A 15,171-nucleotide genomic window follows, 5' to 3' on the forward strand; every position below is an offset into this window, starting at 1 on the left:
TTCGTGCGTAATAGCCGCGCGGTAAGGCTACGGTGACGCGTTTTGCCTTTCATCATTGAGAGCGGGGCAAGTTTTCAAAGGCACCGATGAGCTACTGTCGGAGTGAGACTTTGGCATCTGAGGGTACCTGTTGGAATTAAAAAATATATATATACAAACGTTACTTTAAAGGGAAACTGGATCGGTCCGTGTTCAGTGGATTTTTTGCGCCTTGGTGACCCTCTTGTGGTGTGGTATGACGGTGGAAACGATGTTTTCATGCAATACGAGTGCCATAAAGGACTGGAGCTACTTTCTGTCTCAGATATTGCCTTTGATGAATAAAACTACAGCCTCCGCTTTGTCGATGGTCAACATCGACAAGGCGGAGGCTGTGACGACCACTGTGGTGACATCCTTGCAGCCGGACGGCGCCATGAGCGCGAGTAATCCCCCTATCGACTCCAACCATACCTCGGGCATGGAGCACGTCTTTCAGTACTCGTACTCGGAGAGTGACCTGCTGTACACGGACTATCGGACACCGGAGAGAGATCCCATGCCTCTTCCCAAAGCGGTGCTCTATCTGGTCATGGCAGCGCTGGTAGTAGTGGCAGTGGCGTATGCGATAGTTGGACACCTGGTCAAAGATGTGGTGAATGACTTCGTCGGTATGTGGCACCTACTGTGCTTATATGTGTGTGTTGAGTGTACATTCAGTGCCAATGGGTTTACTATAAAGAGCGTAAAGCATGGAAAGGTGGTAAAAACGTTCATGTGTAATATCATTAGGGGAGACCGGGAATAGTTGTAACATTTTTCACATTTCTGTCTGTAGCTTGGAGCTCTTTTAAGGTAGTGGATTCAAAATGTAATGCAAAGTATTTACATGTCTCTGCTATTAAATAGTGCAGCTATTTTCTCTGCAGCACAATTACCCATTGCCTGGTATGGCCTCAAACACAAAGAGTGAAATGTTACAATTAACCCCATAGTCTGGGTTAGTTGTAACATATCCTGGGGTGAAATCTAACACAATGAAATAAGGGTACTAACAAAACATTAACATGTAATCTTTGTTTATTCAACACATGAATGCACTTACATCCATTTATGTAGCTGTGTGTGTGTGTGTGTGTGTGTGTGTGTGTGTGTGTGTGTGTGTGTGTGTGTGTGACAGAATGCAGAAATCTAACTCTGAACATATTCCAACCCCCCAAAAAAGACAAATTATAAAATTTTCTGAAACTGAATATTTCATTAATTTTGGCTGGTCTTCCTCGAGTTTGGCCTCATTGGCTCAGTGGGCATTATAACCTACAACTCTTGCACCAATTTTGAACATAACAATGAAGCTGAAAAAATGTAGTTGTTCACCAGCATCGCAATTCCATTACTTTTTATCATGGCTTACCTTGGTGAGGTTTGCAGAGTGCTTCAGAAAGATGAGGAAATCTGTTTCTTGCACCCATCCTGATTTATTTCCACTACCAGTACTTCCTACTGGTCCATCTCTGACACAGAGGTCTGCATAATGTATGTGTGGGAACACAAACAGTGAAGTAATTGTGTTGCCAATGGCATTAACCGCATATACAAATGCGACCAGTGAACCTCTCTCTGCTGATGTCGTTGCCCCAACTTGTTTAATATAAGTTAAAGTAATAGTGTGGTAACATCTGCATTATTGTTACAACTGACCCAGACTCCGATAGCCATGAACTAGCTAACATTACAGCCAACGGCTAAAACACTAGCACTAAAGACTTACACAGAATATATCCCCATAGACATACAAATAACATAATTTGAGTTTGATGAGTTTAACTGCAAAGCAGATAATGCTATTAGAAATTGAAATAAAGTAGAAAAACTTACTTTTTGGCATACAAATTACTTTTTTTCGTGTTAAATTGTCTGTGTTTGACGAAATGTGCTGATTTTTCACATGTGATAGCAGAACTGAGTTGGGCATGCACAGGATGAGTCACATCATTTGAAACTTAGCCCTGATTGGAGAAATTGGAAGTGTTACAACTGACCCACATTACAACTATCCCCGGTCTCCCCTACATGAATTTGTAAAAATAAATAAGTAAATAAATAAATAAGTGAGACTAAATTATCTCTAAATGTCAGTAAGACCACTAGAAGCCTTAAAGGACTGTCCCTTGAGCCCCCTTTGAGAGTCACTTTTCCTTATTCTAGAAGAACTGCTGCTTGAAAGTGACACAGCAGCGCAGAAGAATCAAAATATCTTAAGGAATGCATGAAGGAAGTGACTTGGGGACTACCTGAAATAGCAAAAGTAACATTGTTTATTAAAGGAATATCTACAGGAGCTTTAGTGAGAGCACCCCCCGACACACACACACACACACACACACACACACACACACACACACACACACACACACACACACACACACACACCCCAACCCCCCAAAAACAAAAAATCCTAAATGATTGTAATGCAGATGTACAGTAGCTCTGCTCTCCTAGCCATTGACCTTGTGGAGGACAAACCACTGTCTGACAACTCAAAGCTGCTGTGTTTTTGTTTTTTTTTTCTATTTTTGAGGAGCTTCCTGTGACTGATACATAATATATGAAACAATGAAACAATGAGTCTATTTTTAGGGCACAGACACTCAGTGCTGTCTTGATCTGATAGTCAGCTTCTTCCATTAAATTGTTTAAAGAAAAATGCACTTAGTAACTAAGTGATCAGGACAGAGGAGGATATTAATCAAGCAGCAATAGGGGGCCCTAAGGGGAGTATAAAACACACACACACGCACACACAAGTGTGTGTGTGTGTGTGTTTTATATATATATATATATATATATATACACACACACACGCACACACAAGTGTGTGTGTGTGTGTATATATATATATATATATATATATATATATATATATATATATATATATATATATATATATTTGGCCTGGGTATGTATGGCTAGTGAAGCTGAACTCAGCTTCCAAAAAAATCTGAATAATCACAGTTAATTCATGATTTAATGTCTGTGTACAGTTCCTAGGGCCAGATAGTTTGGGTAGCTTTATTTCCATTAACTAATGAAGTCATAATTTAAAAACAGCATATAAAAATTATTTATGATATAATCTGGATATTATTTCTTTCATAATCTGAATGCTAACATAATTATAATATTAACAATAATATGTATCGAAAACCTTTGACTTTTGGGTTAAGCGTGTATGCTTAATTTCTTTCATTAATATGGTAATATTTCTTCTAGAAAAATGAGCACAACTACTCTTTTCTTGTGATAATTTGTCTTGCTGTAAGGAAAATAGTTTGCAAATGTATATTAAATTCATATCTATACACTATAGCTATCACTTTCTTTTGTCACAACACAAAACATGCATCACCATATATTACTATTTTTATGTACTTTTTGTTCTGGTATTTCCCATCACAAATAAAACAGGTATTATTCAACATTTATCACTTTTTTCTTTGCATCCTTTGTATGCATTTTAAGTGTCACGAATTATACTCAGTAGTACAGCAGAACTGTACTGGTCTTCAGCACCACAGTGGCCATGTTGGTGTGTTTTCATTACCTTTTATTATACCTGTTGTGTTCATATGATTTCTGTCTTTATCATTTCATAACACTCAGAAGGTAGTGTGCGCCAAATCTTACACATTTGTTCTGTTGCTCACTGTTTGCAGGTGGAGGCAGGTCGATTGTTGGGGAAGGTGACGGTACAGACACCAGTGAACCAGGTAAAAAAAATGTCCACATGGGTCACACGCTGCAGCACTTAGATTTGCCACAGAGACACGCTGCCCCTCCTCTCTGTCTCCTTCACCTCACCTGAACTGTTCACCTTCACATGAACATTCAAACTGACACACGTGCACTAACACAAACAGAGTGTTTGGCCTCCTGGGTATTTTGCTGAGGTGTAAATGTGGAGAATCTGTGTTGTGCAGACATTTTCCTTCTCACCATGGGAAGGTTAAAAAGACTACAAAGCCTCACAGATGCTCTCAAATTTGTCCCATTTCACATCAAGCCCATCATAGCATGCAATTACCTGTTCCACGGACAGCACAGCTCTTGTCCAGAGTCAAGGAGGAATGTCAAATTTGTTCTCTTTTTTTTTTAACTAAAGCTCCAGATTTGCAAATTTGCCTGGAGAAGCGCACATTTTAAATGCTTTTTCATATTAGTATGGTAGAGTCCAGCTTGGTAAAAAAAAAGAAGAGGAGTCTTTTATGCTTTTGTAGCTAGCAGAGGCAGTGATACCTGCTCTCCATTGGTAAAGTTCATGTATTACTCTGCGTATTTAGTTTCAGAATGGTGTTTCAAATTGTAAATTGTTAAATGTGTTCTTCATTAAGCACATGGCTTTACCCCTGACTTCAGTAAATAAGTACTTAGCTGTCAATCTCTTGTTAAAAACTTGTCGTTGTGCATCAGTCTTACTTTTTTTAATATGACATCTTTTGGTGCTAGCAAGCACACCAGCACCAAAAAAAATAAAAAATGGTGGGTTAGTGATATTGGGCTAGCTAATATAAAATGTGTGCTACCTGGTGGCTAGCTAAAGAACATAAAAACAGCTACAGAGCATAAAAACAATTCAGGAATTGAATTGAAAAATTGAATTGAAAATTCAAATTTAACGGGAACATTTAGGATGAGCGTTAAATTGCTCTCAAAAAAAGTGCATATTGAGGGTCATGAGCAGAGATAAACACCATCATATAAGATAAGCATTAAGAAGCCTACAAAAACACACTAGAATTTAATCAAGAGAACATTTAAGATGCTGTGGGGTTTGGATTACTCACTATGAAAAAGATTTAATCCTTAGTTTAATGACTACACTAAAATCTTAGTCAAGCTGACAGACTCTTTTCTGAAGTGTTCAAATATTTGCTGTTATGCTATGAGCTGTAGTGTACACTATGGGTTTTTATTCAATCTTTGCTTAAAGACATGCTGCACACAAATTTTGATTGTGAAGTCACATTCTTACTGACTAGTGACTTGTGATTGATACCAGGTTAGTCAATGAGCTACAGATATTTCTCCATGGTATGACCAAGATTTATAAAACATATTTAATGTTTTATTCAGAATGCCCCAAAATTCACCATGTGGTGGTTTTAGGATAAAATGAAGGTTTAAAGCACTCCTGCTTGTGACTTTATTTTTCTGACCTGGAAGCTACGTCCATATTTTATACCGTCTCTGGTTCACTTTTGAGAATTCAAATACATTTCACTTACTTTGTCAGGTTTTAGTTGTCTGACATTTCAGCAGTTAATAGTACATAGTATGATGGGTTAAATTTGCATTTTCAAATTACAAACAAAAGTAACCCATTAAATAAAAGTTTTCCAATAAAAGACTTTTTAATGGAAAATGCATCAAAATAGTAAAGGTCTTGTTGAATTTCAATATATAATCAAGATAATATTTACAAGGCCAAAAGGTCTTTTTTTTTTCTACAAGTCTCACACAACTTGATTCACAAGCTTGAACACGACAACTCAATAAAGAGAGGGAAATGTCTTAAAAATATGAAATAAATATTTCCTCTCCTGTGATAAAACTTGTCTCTAGAGCTCCATCAGTCGAGATTTGACTCAAAGAAACATACTTTACAGTATCTGTATTCCTCTTCTCAGGTTCATGACACTCTGAAGTCTCCTTTCTACAGTTCCACATCTCTGCTCAGCTGGGATTTAAAGTGATGATGTATATCATGCTAAAACACTTTTATCTAACCACATATTGCGATGGATGCAGGATGGAGGTTTCAGTATCATTTGTGCAAATTCTTTGACATATGAATAGGAGGAGCTGGGGATAGATCCACTGACCTGATTGGTAGATGACCCACTCTACCACCTGGTCCACAGCTACCCTGCTGGCTGCTAAAAATGCAGGGCTTCCAAATAACACCTAAACTGCATCAGTTCAAAAATAGGCTTAGAATTTATTGATGATCAGATCAGATGAATCTAAATGTGAATTTTTAGTGTAGCATGCTGTTGGCTCACTTTCAGTTTTTCTCTGTCACTTTGCAGCAGAGTCTGAAATGCATGATTTAACAGGGGAATCTATGGGTCTGAGGAATCCCGCCCTGCCTTCTTTCTGTTCCTCACACTCACGACTGTCAGCTATAATCTCAGATCCTAATCTGACAGAACAATGATTGATGGGTTCCAATTCAAAAAGGCTCCACCACACATGATGGGGCTGCTGTGCAGTAGACATCTACCCCCAGAAACAATTTTATGGTGCTTTGCCTCTAATGGAATTACAGAGGCTGAACCCATCACGACTTTTTGTTAGATGAAGTTTACAGCCTTGTTCAGTGCACATTATAAATGCTCAGCATGCTTGTTTTTGCCCCGTTGTAGAATGTATGGGTCTGCAGTTTATGCTTCCCTTCCACAAAGCATCATCTGTGATGGTTTATCATAAACTAACCATGGCATGAAAAGTGCTTATTAGCTTCACTTACATGGAGAGTTCAAGTTTCACACCTCTTCCTGTGAAATTCCTGAAATTGGGTTTTGAAATTACAATAATAAACACAGCTGTATTTCCAGGATTATTTAAGTGGGATGACATACAGCAAGCCGTGGGGAGGGGATAGCAATTTGAGGTTGGAATTTGGGGATGGGTCGAGGAAATAAACTACCTAAAAAATGAAAATGAAAGACCTTGTGAGTTTTTATTGTTAACATTGAAGTGTCAGATTGAATAAACTCACCTTGAAGGGTAAAGGACTTAAGGAATGGTAGGTGGTTAGGCATAAGAGTGGGAATTATTTAACACTTAGCTTAGGAAAATTATTATGATATTATGTTGATTAATATATTCTAATTACATCCAAGAAAGTTTGTGTAAGGGTCTGTAAAAAACAACCATTGATATAAAGTATACCCGATGCATCTGTGGCTTGTAGAACCACCTTTAGCAATATTAACTTCCATCTCTCACATCATTGTAGGGGAATTTTGGTCTGCTCTTCTTCACAGCGTTGCTTCACTTCGTTGAGCTTGTTTTTACACGACTCTCTTGAGGTCCCACCTCTTTCTGTCCCATTTCTTTATCTTTTCCTCTTATTCCTTCTCTTTTTTGCCTCCCCTTTCTTTTTCTAACCTGTCACTTCTCCCCATTTGCTCCAACCTTGTATGACGCCACAGATACTAATGTGAATAATAAAAGAAAGAGAAAAGGGAAAAGACTTAGAAGAGAAGCCTGTAGAGAGCCTATAGACCTCCTCTTGGCAAAGCAAATGTGTATGCCACAGCAGGCCATTAAGACCATGATTCTGCTTGCTAAAACTGCCAGACATAAAAGGTTTATTAAAACAAACAAAGAAAAAAACAGAGAATATGTTTATATTGAAAGGTTAGTATACATTTTTTAACTGAGTATTTATCTTTTATTTGTATTTAGTTAATTGCAATTCTGAGCTTTTTTTTTGGCTTGCAAAGAGATTATATTCGGGAACTGGGTATATTTTTTAGATTCTCTTACTGTGTGCTCAATTAATTCATGGATCTTCCAGGAATAGTGGTGATTGAAGGGATTGTTCAGTAGGCGGTGGTTTTGCATGTGAACATTATCTTCTTCGGGGAATGTTAGGTCAGTAGCCTAAGTGACAGTATGACGTACTAACAAGTACAAGTGAGCCAATTTGAAAAATGCTGAAAATATTACCTGAAGTTAGATCAGTAAGATCCCTAATCCTTCCTTGTAGTACAGGTATCTGCTTTGAACTGATGCCTATCAAAGCAACACTATGACTGTCTCTATTTCAGACTGGGTGTTTGGCTCTCGCCGTGCTGCCAACCGCAACAAGACCGAGGTTAACTCAATCACCAACACCATGAATGAGATGAGTGAGAGGCCCCCGCTGGTGGAAATGAGCTACATATCCCTGAACCACACCAACCATCTGAGCTCCAACAGACAGGAGGAGGTAGTGGTCACCATAGATGAGACACTACAGCAGCAACCTCCAAACACTCCCTCTGGGACTTAACTGCAACCTTCTGATCTTCACTGAGAGAAATCAAGCAGCATCTTTGCTTGCTTTTTGTGTTAAAGTGGATTTACAAGTCTGACACAAATGGAAGCTTTATCCACTGTTTCTTCACCTGCAGGTGGCTGTGTAATGTTGGGCCAGAAGGTACTTGGAGGCATGAGATGCTGATGTTTGTATGTGACTTGATTCTTTTTGGCTGAAATGACAGATGAGGGCAGCTACAGCTTGTTTGGACAAGCAGCCGGAGAGACAACTGTTATTTTTTCATGCTTAGTCCTCATCGTGCCAACCCTTTTATTTCTCTAAGTTACCCCTCATCCATTTAAAATGAAAACACCAATGCAAACAATATTTAATCGCTCTAGATATACAACACATGGTGGTCAGTGCTTATTGTAACATTTCTGATAGCAAAGTGAAAAACTTCACCCTCATGAGAACAGTTAGATTAACACTTTTGTCATTTTCGCTGAGGCTGCGAGATGAGGTTTTGCATAATCTATATAAATTTGTATCTCTTTCTATATGATGATACTGTAATTACCAAAGGCAAGTCTATCCCTAAAGATTAAATAAAATCATTTGGTAGTTTCATGGTATTAGCTTGATGTAAGAGGAAACAAGTGCTAAGTCACCTTCAAGAGCTCTGATTATACCTGCTGTCAACTCTCAAAAAATGTGCATTGCTTTTAATGTCATTATTGGTTACATGTCACATGGAATGGCTTTTGTCAAAGCCTTTGTTTACCTTTATTACCTCACTGTTAAGGGCTACATACTGCTGCTGATGACACTGCTCACAGACACAAATAATGGGGCTTATTTCTCCTTTGCATGTGGTCCTTATCCTCTGCACACATGGATCTACTATAAACAGTATCTTTGAAGGGTCTGTTCTACCTGAAAGTACTGATGTTAGAACTCCAATTTTCTCTCTCATTTATAATAGGTTTGAATAAAAGGTTCGAGGAACAGGCGTCTGGTTCACATCAACAAGATCTTAGTTTGTCCCTTCCCCAATCTGCAAGACTTTTTTTTTAAGAGTCTTGTTCCTCAAATATGTTAATCACACTGATCTGTGAGTGTAAAAGTGGAAAACAGTCTGCAAAAAAAAAGCAATAAAGCAAACAAACAAATAAAAACCCATGCTCTTTCATTTTTTACCATGCTGTTAATCGCTGTATTCCTTTCGGATCATTGAATAAATACTCATTGGTAAAAGTATTTGTTTTGGGTTTTGTGCTTCTTTAATATTTAATATTTAAGATAATAAAAAAATCTTTTTGTTATATAACAAAGACAAGTATCATATTATGAGTGAACATCCATATACATGCACTCATACAGTGGGGCAAAAAAGTATTTAGTCAGCCACCGATTGTGCAAGTTCCCCCACTTAAAATGATGACAGAGGTCAGTAATTTGCACCAGAGGTACACTTCAACTGTGAGAGACAGAATGTGAAAGAAAAATCCATGAATTCACATGGTAGGATTTGTAAAGAATTTATTTGTAAATTAGGGTGGAAAATAAGTATTTGGTCACCTCAAACAAGGAAAATCTCTGGCTCTCACAGACCTGTAACGTCTTCTGTAAGAAGCTTTTCTGTCCCCCACTCGTTACCTGTATGAATGGCACCTGTTTGAACTCATCATCTGTATAAAAGACACCTGTTCACAGCCTCAAACAATCAGACTCCAAACTCCGCCATGGCCAAGACCAAAGAGCTTTCGAAGGACACCAGGAAAAGTATTGTAGACCTGCACCAGACTGGGAAGAGTGAATCTACAATAGGCAAGCAGCTTGGTGTGAAAAAATCAACTGTGGGAGCAATCATCAGAAAATGGAAGACATACAAGAGCACTGATAATCTCCCTCGATCTGGGGCTCCACGCAAGATCTCATCCCGTGGGGTCAAAATGATCATGAGAACGGTGAGCAAAGATCCCAGAACCACACGGGGGGACCTGGTGAATGACCTGCAGAGAGCTGGGACCAAAGTAACAAAGGTCACCATCAGTAACACACTACAACGGCAGGGAATCAAATCCCGCAGTGCCAGACGTGTTCCGCTGCTGAAGCCAGTGCATGTCCAGGCCCGTCTGAAGTTTGCCAGAGAGCACATGGATGATACGGCAGAGGATTGGGAGAATGTCATGTGGTCAGATGAAACCAAAGTAGAACTTTTTGGTATAAACTCAACTCGTCGTGTTTGGAGGAAGAAGAATACTGAGTTGCATCCCAAGAACACCATACCTACTGTGAAGCATGGGGGTGGAAACATCATGCTATGGGGCTGTTTTTCTGCCAAGGGGACAGGACGACTGAGCCGTGTTAAGGACAGAATGAATGGGGCCATGTATCGTGAGATTTTGAGCCAAAACCTCCTTCCATCAGTGAGAACTTTGAAGATGAAACGAGGCTGGGTCTTCCAACATGACAATGATCCAAAACACACCGCCCGGGCAACAAAGGAGTGGCTCCGTAAGAAGCATTTGAAAGTCCTGGAGTGGCCTAGCCAGTCTCCAGACCTCAACCCCATAGAAAATCTGTGGCGGGAGTTGAAAGTCCGTGTTGCTCGGCGACAGCCCCAAACCATCACTGCTCTCGAGAAGATCTGCATGGAGGAATGGGCCAAAATACCAGCTACTGTGTGTGCAAACCTGGTAAAGACCTATAGTAAACGTTTGACCTCTGTTATTGCCAACAAAGGTTATGTTACAAAGTATTGAGTTGTATTTTTGTTATTGACCAAATACTTATTTTCCACCCTGATTTACGAATAAATTCTTTACAAATCCTACCATGTGGATTCATGGATTTTTTTTTTTCACATTCTGTCTCTCACAGTTGAAGTGTACCTCTGGTGCAAATTACTGACCTCTGTCATCATTTTAGGTGGGGGAACTTGCACAATCTATCTATCTATCTATCTATCTATCTATCTATCTATCTATCTATCTATCTATCTATCTATCTATCTATCTATCTATCTATCTATCTATCTATCTATCTATCTATCTATCTATCTATCTATCTATCTATCTATCTATCTATCTATCTATCTATCTATCTATCTATCTATCTATCTACATATACATGCGTGTGGAGTTTATATAAGCAGCTGACCGTGCTGCTTATATCAGCAGCCTGCTAATTGCTGCTACATATTCTGTTGCTCATGTTATACCTGAAATAAATAAACACCTGATAGAAAATCAGTGTCTCTTTATTGTATTATTTAAATTCACACATTTATTGCTAGACAAGATTAAAAAAAATCTTCTTCTAAAAGAAGCTAATTATTTGATCTGATTTGACAGCTCACACATCACAGACTACCCCGGTCTGAATTTTTCATCACCCCAAAGCACCTTCTAAGTTTGAAGTATTACAGTCTTCATGTGTGCAGAGGACAATCCAGCTTTGTACTCATAATGCTGCTGAGTGTAGCTGTTGTCAGGGGCCACCCCCATTAAAAGACTGGATGACACGCAAGCTAATGAAAGGGCAGCAAGGCCTGCCAGGCACCCTGCCCGCTCAGGTAACCTTCTGTTACAAAAAACTGCCCCCTAGCTTGCTCTGTGGGACCTCCTGTCACCTCAGTGGCTTTGTCTTAAGAGCTGTCACCTTGCTTCATTAGTACCACTTCCCAGTGAAGTGCTTTCAACCTCACAACCAGCACCCCTGAATGTGCTACCTTTAGTGTCCCTTTCCTTAGAGAAGACTAAAGTTTGTATGCAGTACCTTGTACAATTCTTGAGTCACCCCTCAGTGGTTTAAATTTTGCCATAAAAATGGTAAATAGGTGCAGTAATTTATGTGCAAAGAAGAATGGAAATACAGTATAACTGGCAAAACCAGAGTTTGTCAGATTCTAATGGCCTAGAAAGTCAATATCTGGTATGACCACCTTTATACTTCAACACAACAGGAACTCTTTCAGGTAAGCTTTCTTGTAATTTCTTTAAGGCATCATCAAGAACAGTGCTCTGGGCTTTTTGAATGAAATTCACAGCTCTACTTTGGATATTGGCTGCTTGTTTGTTCTGTTCTTTGTCAAGGTGATCCCACACTGCTTCACTAATGCTTATGTCCAGGGCTGTGGGGAGAGCAGTCCACAACTCACAGTGTATATTATTCCATCCAGGCATGTTTTGTACCTCATTGGCACTGTGTTTTGAATCACTGTCACACTGAAAAGGGAAGCCTTTCTAGTTGGCAATACATGGTGGATCCTAATCTGATGGTACTTTTCTGCATTCGTAACTCCATTAAGCTCCTCAACACCACTGGCTAAAATGCAGCACCAAACAATGACAGAGCCACCACCATTCTTTTTTTTTTTTTTTTTTTTACAGATAATGGACTGATTCTTATATTCAACCATCCTTCCATTAAGACCACTTCTGGTGAGGCTTTGACGAACAGTACTGTAGATGGATTGGCTGAATTGTCAAAAGCATTTCTCAGGTCCTGTCTCAGGTCTTTTCCGGATTTTTCCCTATTGCTTAAGGACATGTCTTCTGATACTGTTCATCTGCTGTAGATTATTTTTAAGGGTTGCCGCTTTTTCTTTTGCCCTCCACTTTTCCAGTTTCCTCAGTGACACCCTGCACACCAACCAAATATATGCCAAGTTTTTGGTTCATAGCTCTTTTGGAAACATGTTGCTGGTGCAAAATTACTATTTTATGCCGGTCTGTGTTATTGGTGGCATTTAACTAAAGAAATGAGAACAAAAAGTTTATTTTTGCAGCAGGTCACTGCTAACAAATTGCTTAAAGCTACAATTTAAAATGTTCTTTTCTAAGTTGTCTGTTATGTGTGGACACATCACTGGTCCATCACTTAAGTTAGGTATCTTTTTATGCTTGAGTGATGCAGAGAACAAACAAACATACAAACAAAAATAATAAGGTACAAGGACCCGACTAATAGTGAATGAAAAAGCAGCTAAAGTCCACAAAAAGACCTTCAGGAAGCCTGTTGAACTACTGCTCAAGACCACTTAAAAATGTCCAAAAAGTCTGATGGAACATTTGCACAGTACCTTATTTTCTTTTCAGCTCAATTCCATTTAGCTTTATTCATATACCTCTTATTCACAACGACAGCCACCTCAAGGTGGTGTCTGAAATCACAGTTGTTCTGCCCTAATCCATTTCGGCCTGCACAGAATGTCCATTTCCCCCCTGCATGTGAGGACGAAGACATTTTTCACATCGACAGCAGGTCCTCCTCATTGTTTGCTGTGAAGGAGAGAACAACACTAAATTATTGACAGTGTGAAAATGTCACAGACGTTCCTATAATACTTGGCCATTGTGAGCAGAAAAAATTTTATTTCTACAAACTTTGTAAAGAACAGTGTACATGAATGAGCTTCATCACAGTGGTTTGAAGCATTTCTAAATTTGAATTGGCAGCTATTCAAAGAGTAAAAAGGTGCAAACTGAGCACAAAAGGTCAAATCTACAGATGGCAGGTTGTGTTCTGGATCCACAGGTGGACAGAAATTACTACCTTTATGTGTTGGCATTTGGATTTACTGAATGCAACAACATCACCAGCCCCCAACCCCACCACAGTGTAGTAACTGTAAAAATGTACATAGTTTGAACCATAGATACCTCCATACAAATAATCACAGAGCGCACAGAAAAGAGAAGTGTTTGCAGGATAGTATTTTACTGGCTAAAAGGGGAAAAAACTGCCCCCAAGTGACCAAAGTGGTACAAAGCAAGGAGAAGGGAAAATCTGATCAATCAAAAAAATCAAAGACAGACAGTGGAATACTTTAAAAAAGTAACCAACTATTGTATTAGAGCTTTTGATTTAGATTATTTATTTTTATTTATATTTATTTAGGTTTTTATTTCATTCCATGTAATAACAATTCACCACAATTAATGGAAAATCTGTTGTTTTTTTTGGTTATTTATTGGAGTTTGTTGTATATACGTAGCTTCTTCCTCACACCAATCATTTTCCCCTTTTTGTTAAAAAGTTTCTTAAAGCTGCATCATATCCATTGATGAAGTGGTAGTTCTCTATACTTTCTTGAATTCTCATGTGCATATATTGTCTACTGTTTACAAGAGCCTTTTAAATATGAGCTATGGAGACTACCATCACCTGTCAAGGCAAACAATTTGATTGGGGTAAAGTATATCCAGTAAATGGCAATATAACCACTATAGCTCTTTCACATTGTCCCACAAAAAGCCAGAGGGTTGGATTTGAGAAGCAAAGTGTGCATAGTCTTTTCACACTGTGTAAAAGCTCTATTCTGTTGCCCCAATGCTCTCAGCTACAGATTTTACAGCACCACTGGAGGTTGATGTAAATGTTACTGGAGCTGGAGCTCTCTTGGTTCAGGAAGAATGTCTTAATGTCTTATATACTCATATAAAAAGTTATCTGCTGACCAGTGTTATAGCTAAAATAAATAAATAAAATGCATCTAGCATGTCATTGTTTTGCTTATGTGTGTGTGTTTTTGTTTTTTTGTTTTGTTTTTGCCTTTGTGTTGTAGGTACTGTCCCTGATTCTGCATTTCATTTGTGCACTATACAGCTGGTATGAATGTGGAATTCAGTGAATGAATTTGAACATCATCAGCTTAACTTCAAATTCATCTCTGCTACCCTTTATGTAACAAACTCTGACCATGACTACAGCCACTGTGCGCTAGTCACACACTGTTCTTTGGTTTAAATCCATGCTGTTTTTGTTTGTTTTTTTGCAGCATGTTTCACAACTTGAAAAACACAATCACACATATACAGACCCAGTATTTAAATACATGAGTACTTAAATATAAGCTTTACATTTCCAGTTTATCAAACACCACTGAGCAGTCCTTACCTTTAAGTCTAACCTCTCTTCTTCCTTTCTAGTTCTGGCTTTCTTACCTTGCTCCATGTCTAAGTAAATTTAACTCTATTTCTTTTCTCTCCCTGTGAAATACATGTCCTGACACAAAAAAATTACACACTTATGCTCACTCTTCTTCTGCATGGCTAGCTAGATGCTGAAGTACCACAACTTATGGACACCCACAGTCATTCCAATGTAGTAGCAAAACAAACAAACAAAACAAATAAATAAAAACATGCCCACTT

At 38.6% G+C, this 15,171-nt stretch overlaps 1 protein-coding gene across 1 annotated transcript; it reads left to right on the forward strand.

Annotated features, from left to right (window-relative positions):
- The first annotated feature begins 235 nt into the window (after positions 1–235).
- LOC146689100 (uncharacterized) lies at positions 236–8,063 on the forward strand. Its single transcript, XM_085437128.1, has 3 exons — positions 236–650; positions 3,696–3,749; positions 7,818–8,063. Exons 1-3 carry the CDS (start codon positions 236–238, stop codon positions 8,039–8,041), a joined length of 693 nt encoding a protein of 230 aa, XP_085293254.1. The 3' UTR covers positions 8,042–8,063.
- Positions 8,064–15,171: the final 7,108 nt, after the last annotated feature.

This window comes from Copadichromis virginalis, linkage group LG17, assembly GCF_057382275.1.
Source record: "Copadichromis virginalis isolate Kocher_CV1m ecotype Utaka linkage group LG17, C_Virginalis_male_GT1.1, whole genome shotgun sequence".
Taxonomy (NCBI): domain Eukaryota; kingdom Metazoa; phylum Chordata; class Actinopteri; order Cichliformes; family Cichlidae; genus Copadichromis; species Copadichromis virginalis.

Excerpts from the sequence above, each read along its gene's own strand:
- LOC146689100 (XM_085437128.1), top strand. The coding sequence starts at position 236 with ATGACGGTGGAAACGATGTTTTCATGCAATACGAGTGCCATAAAGGAC. Across the intron at positions 651-3,695 it reads TGTGGTGAATGACTTCGTCG|GTGGAGGCAGGTCGATTGTT; the intron begins GTATGTGGCACC and ends CACTGTTTGCAG. Across the intron at positions 3,750-7,817 it reads TACAGACACCAGTGAACCAG|ACTGGGTGTTTGGCTCTCGC; the intron begins GTAAAAAAAATG and ends TCTCTATTTCAG.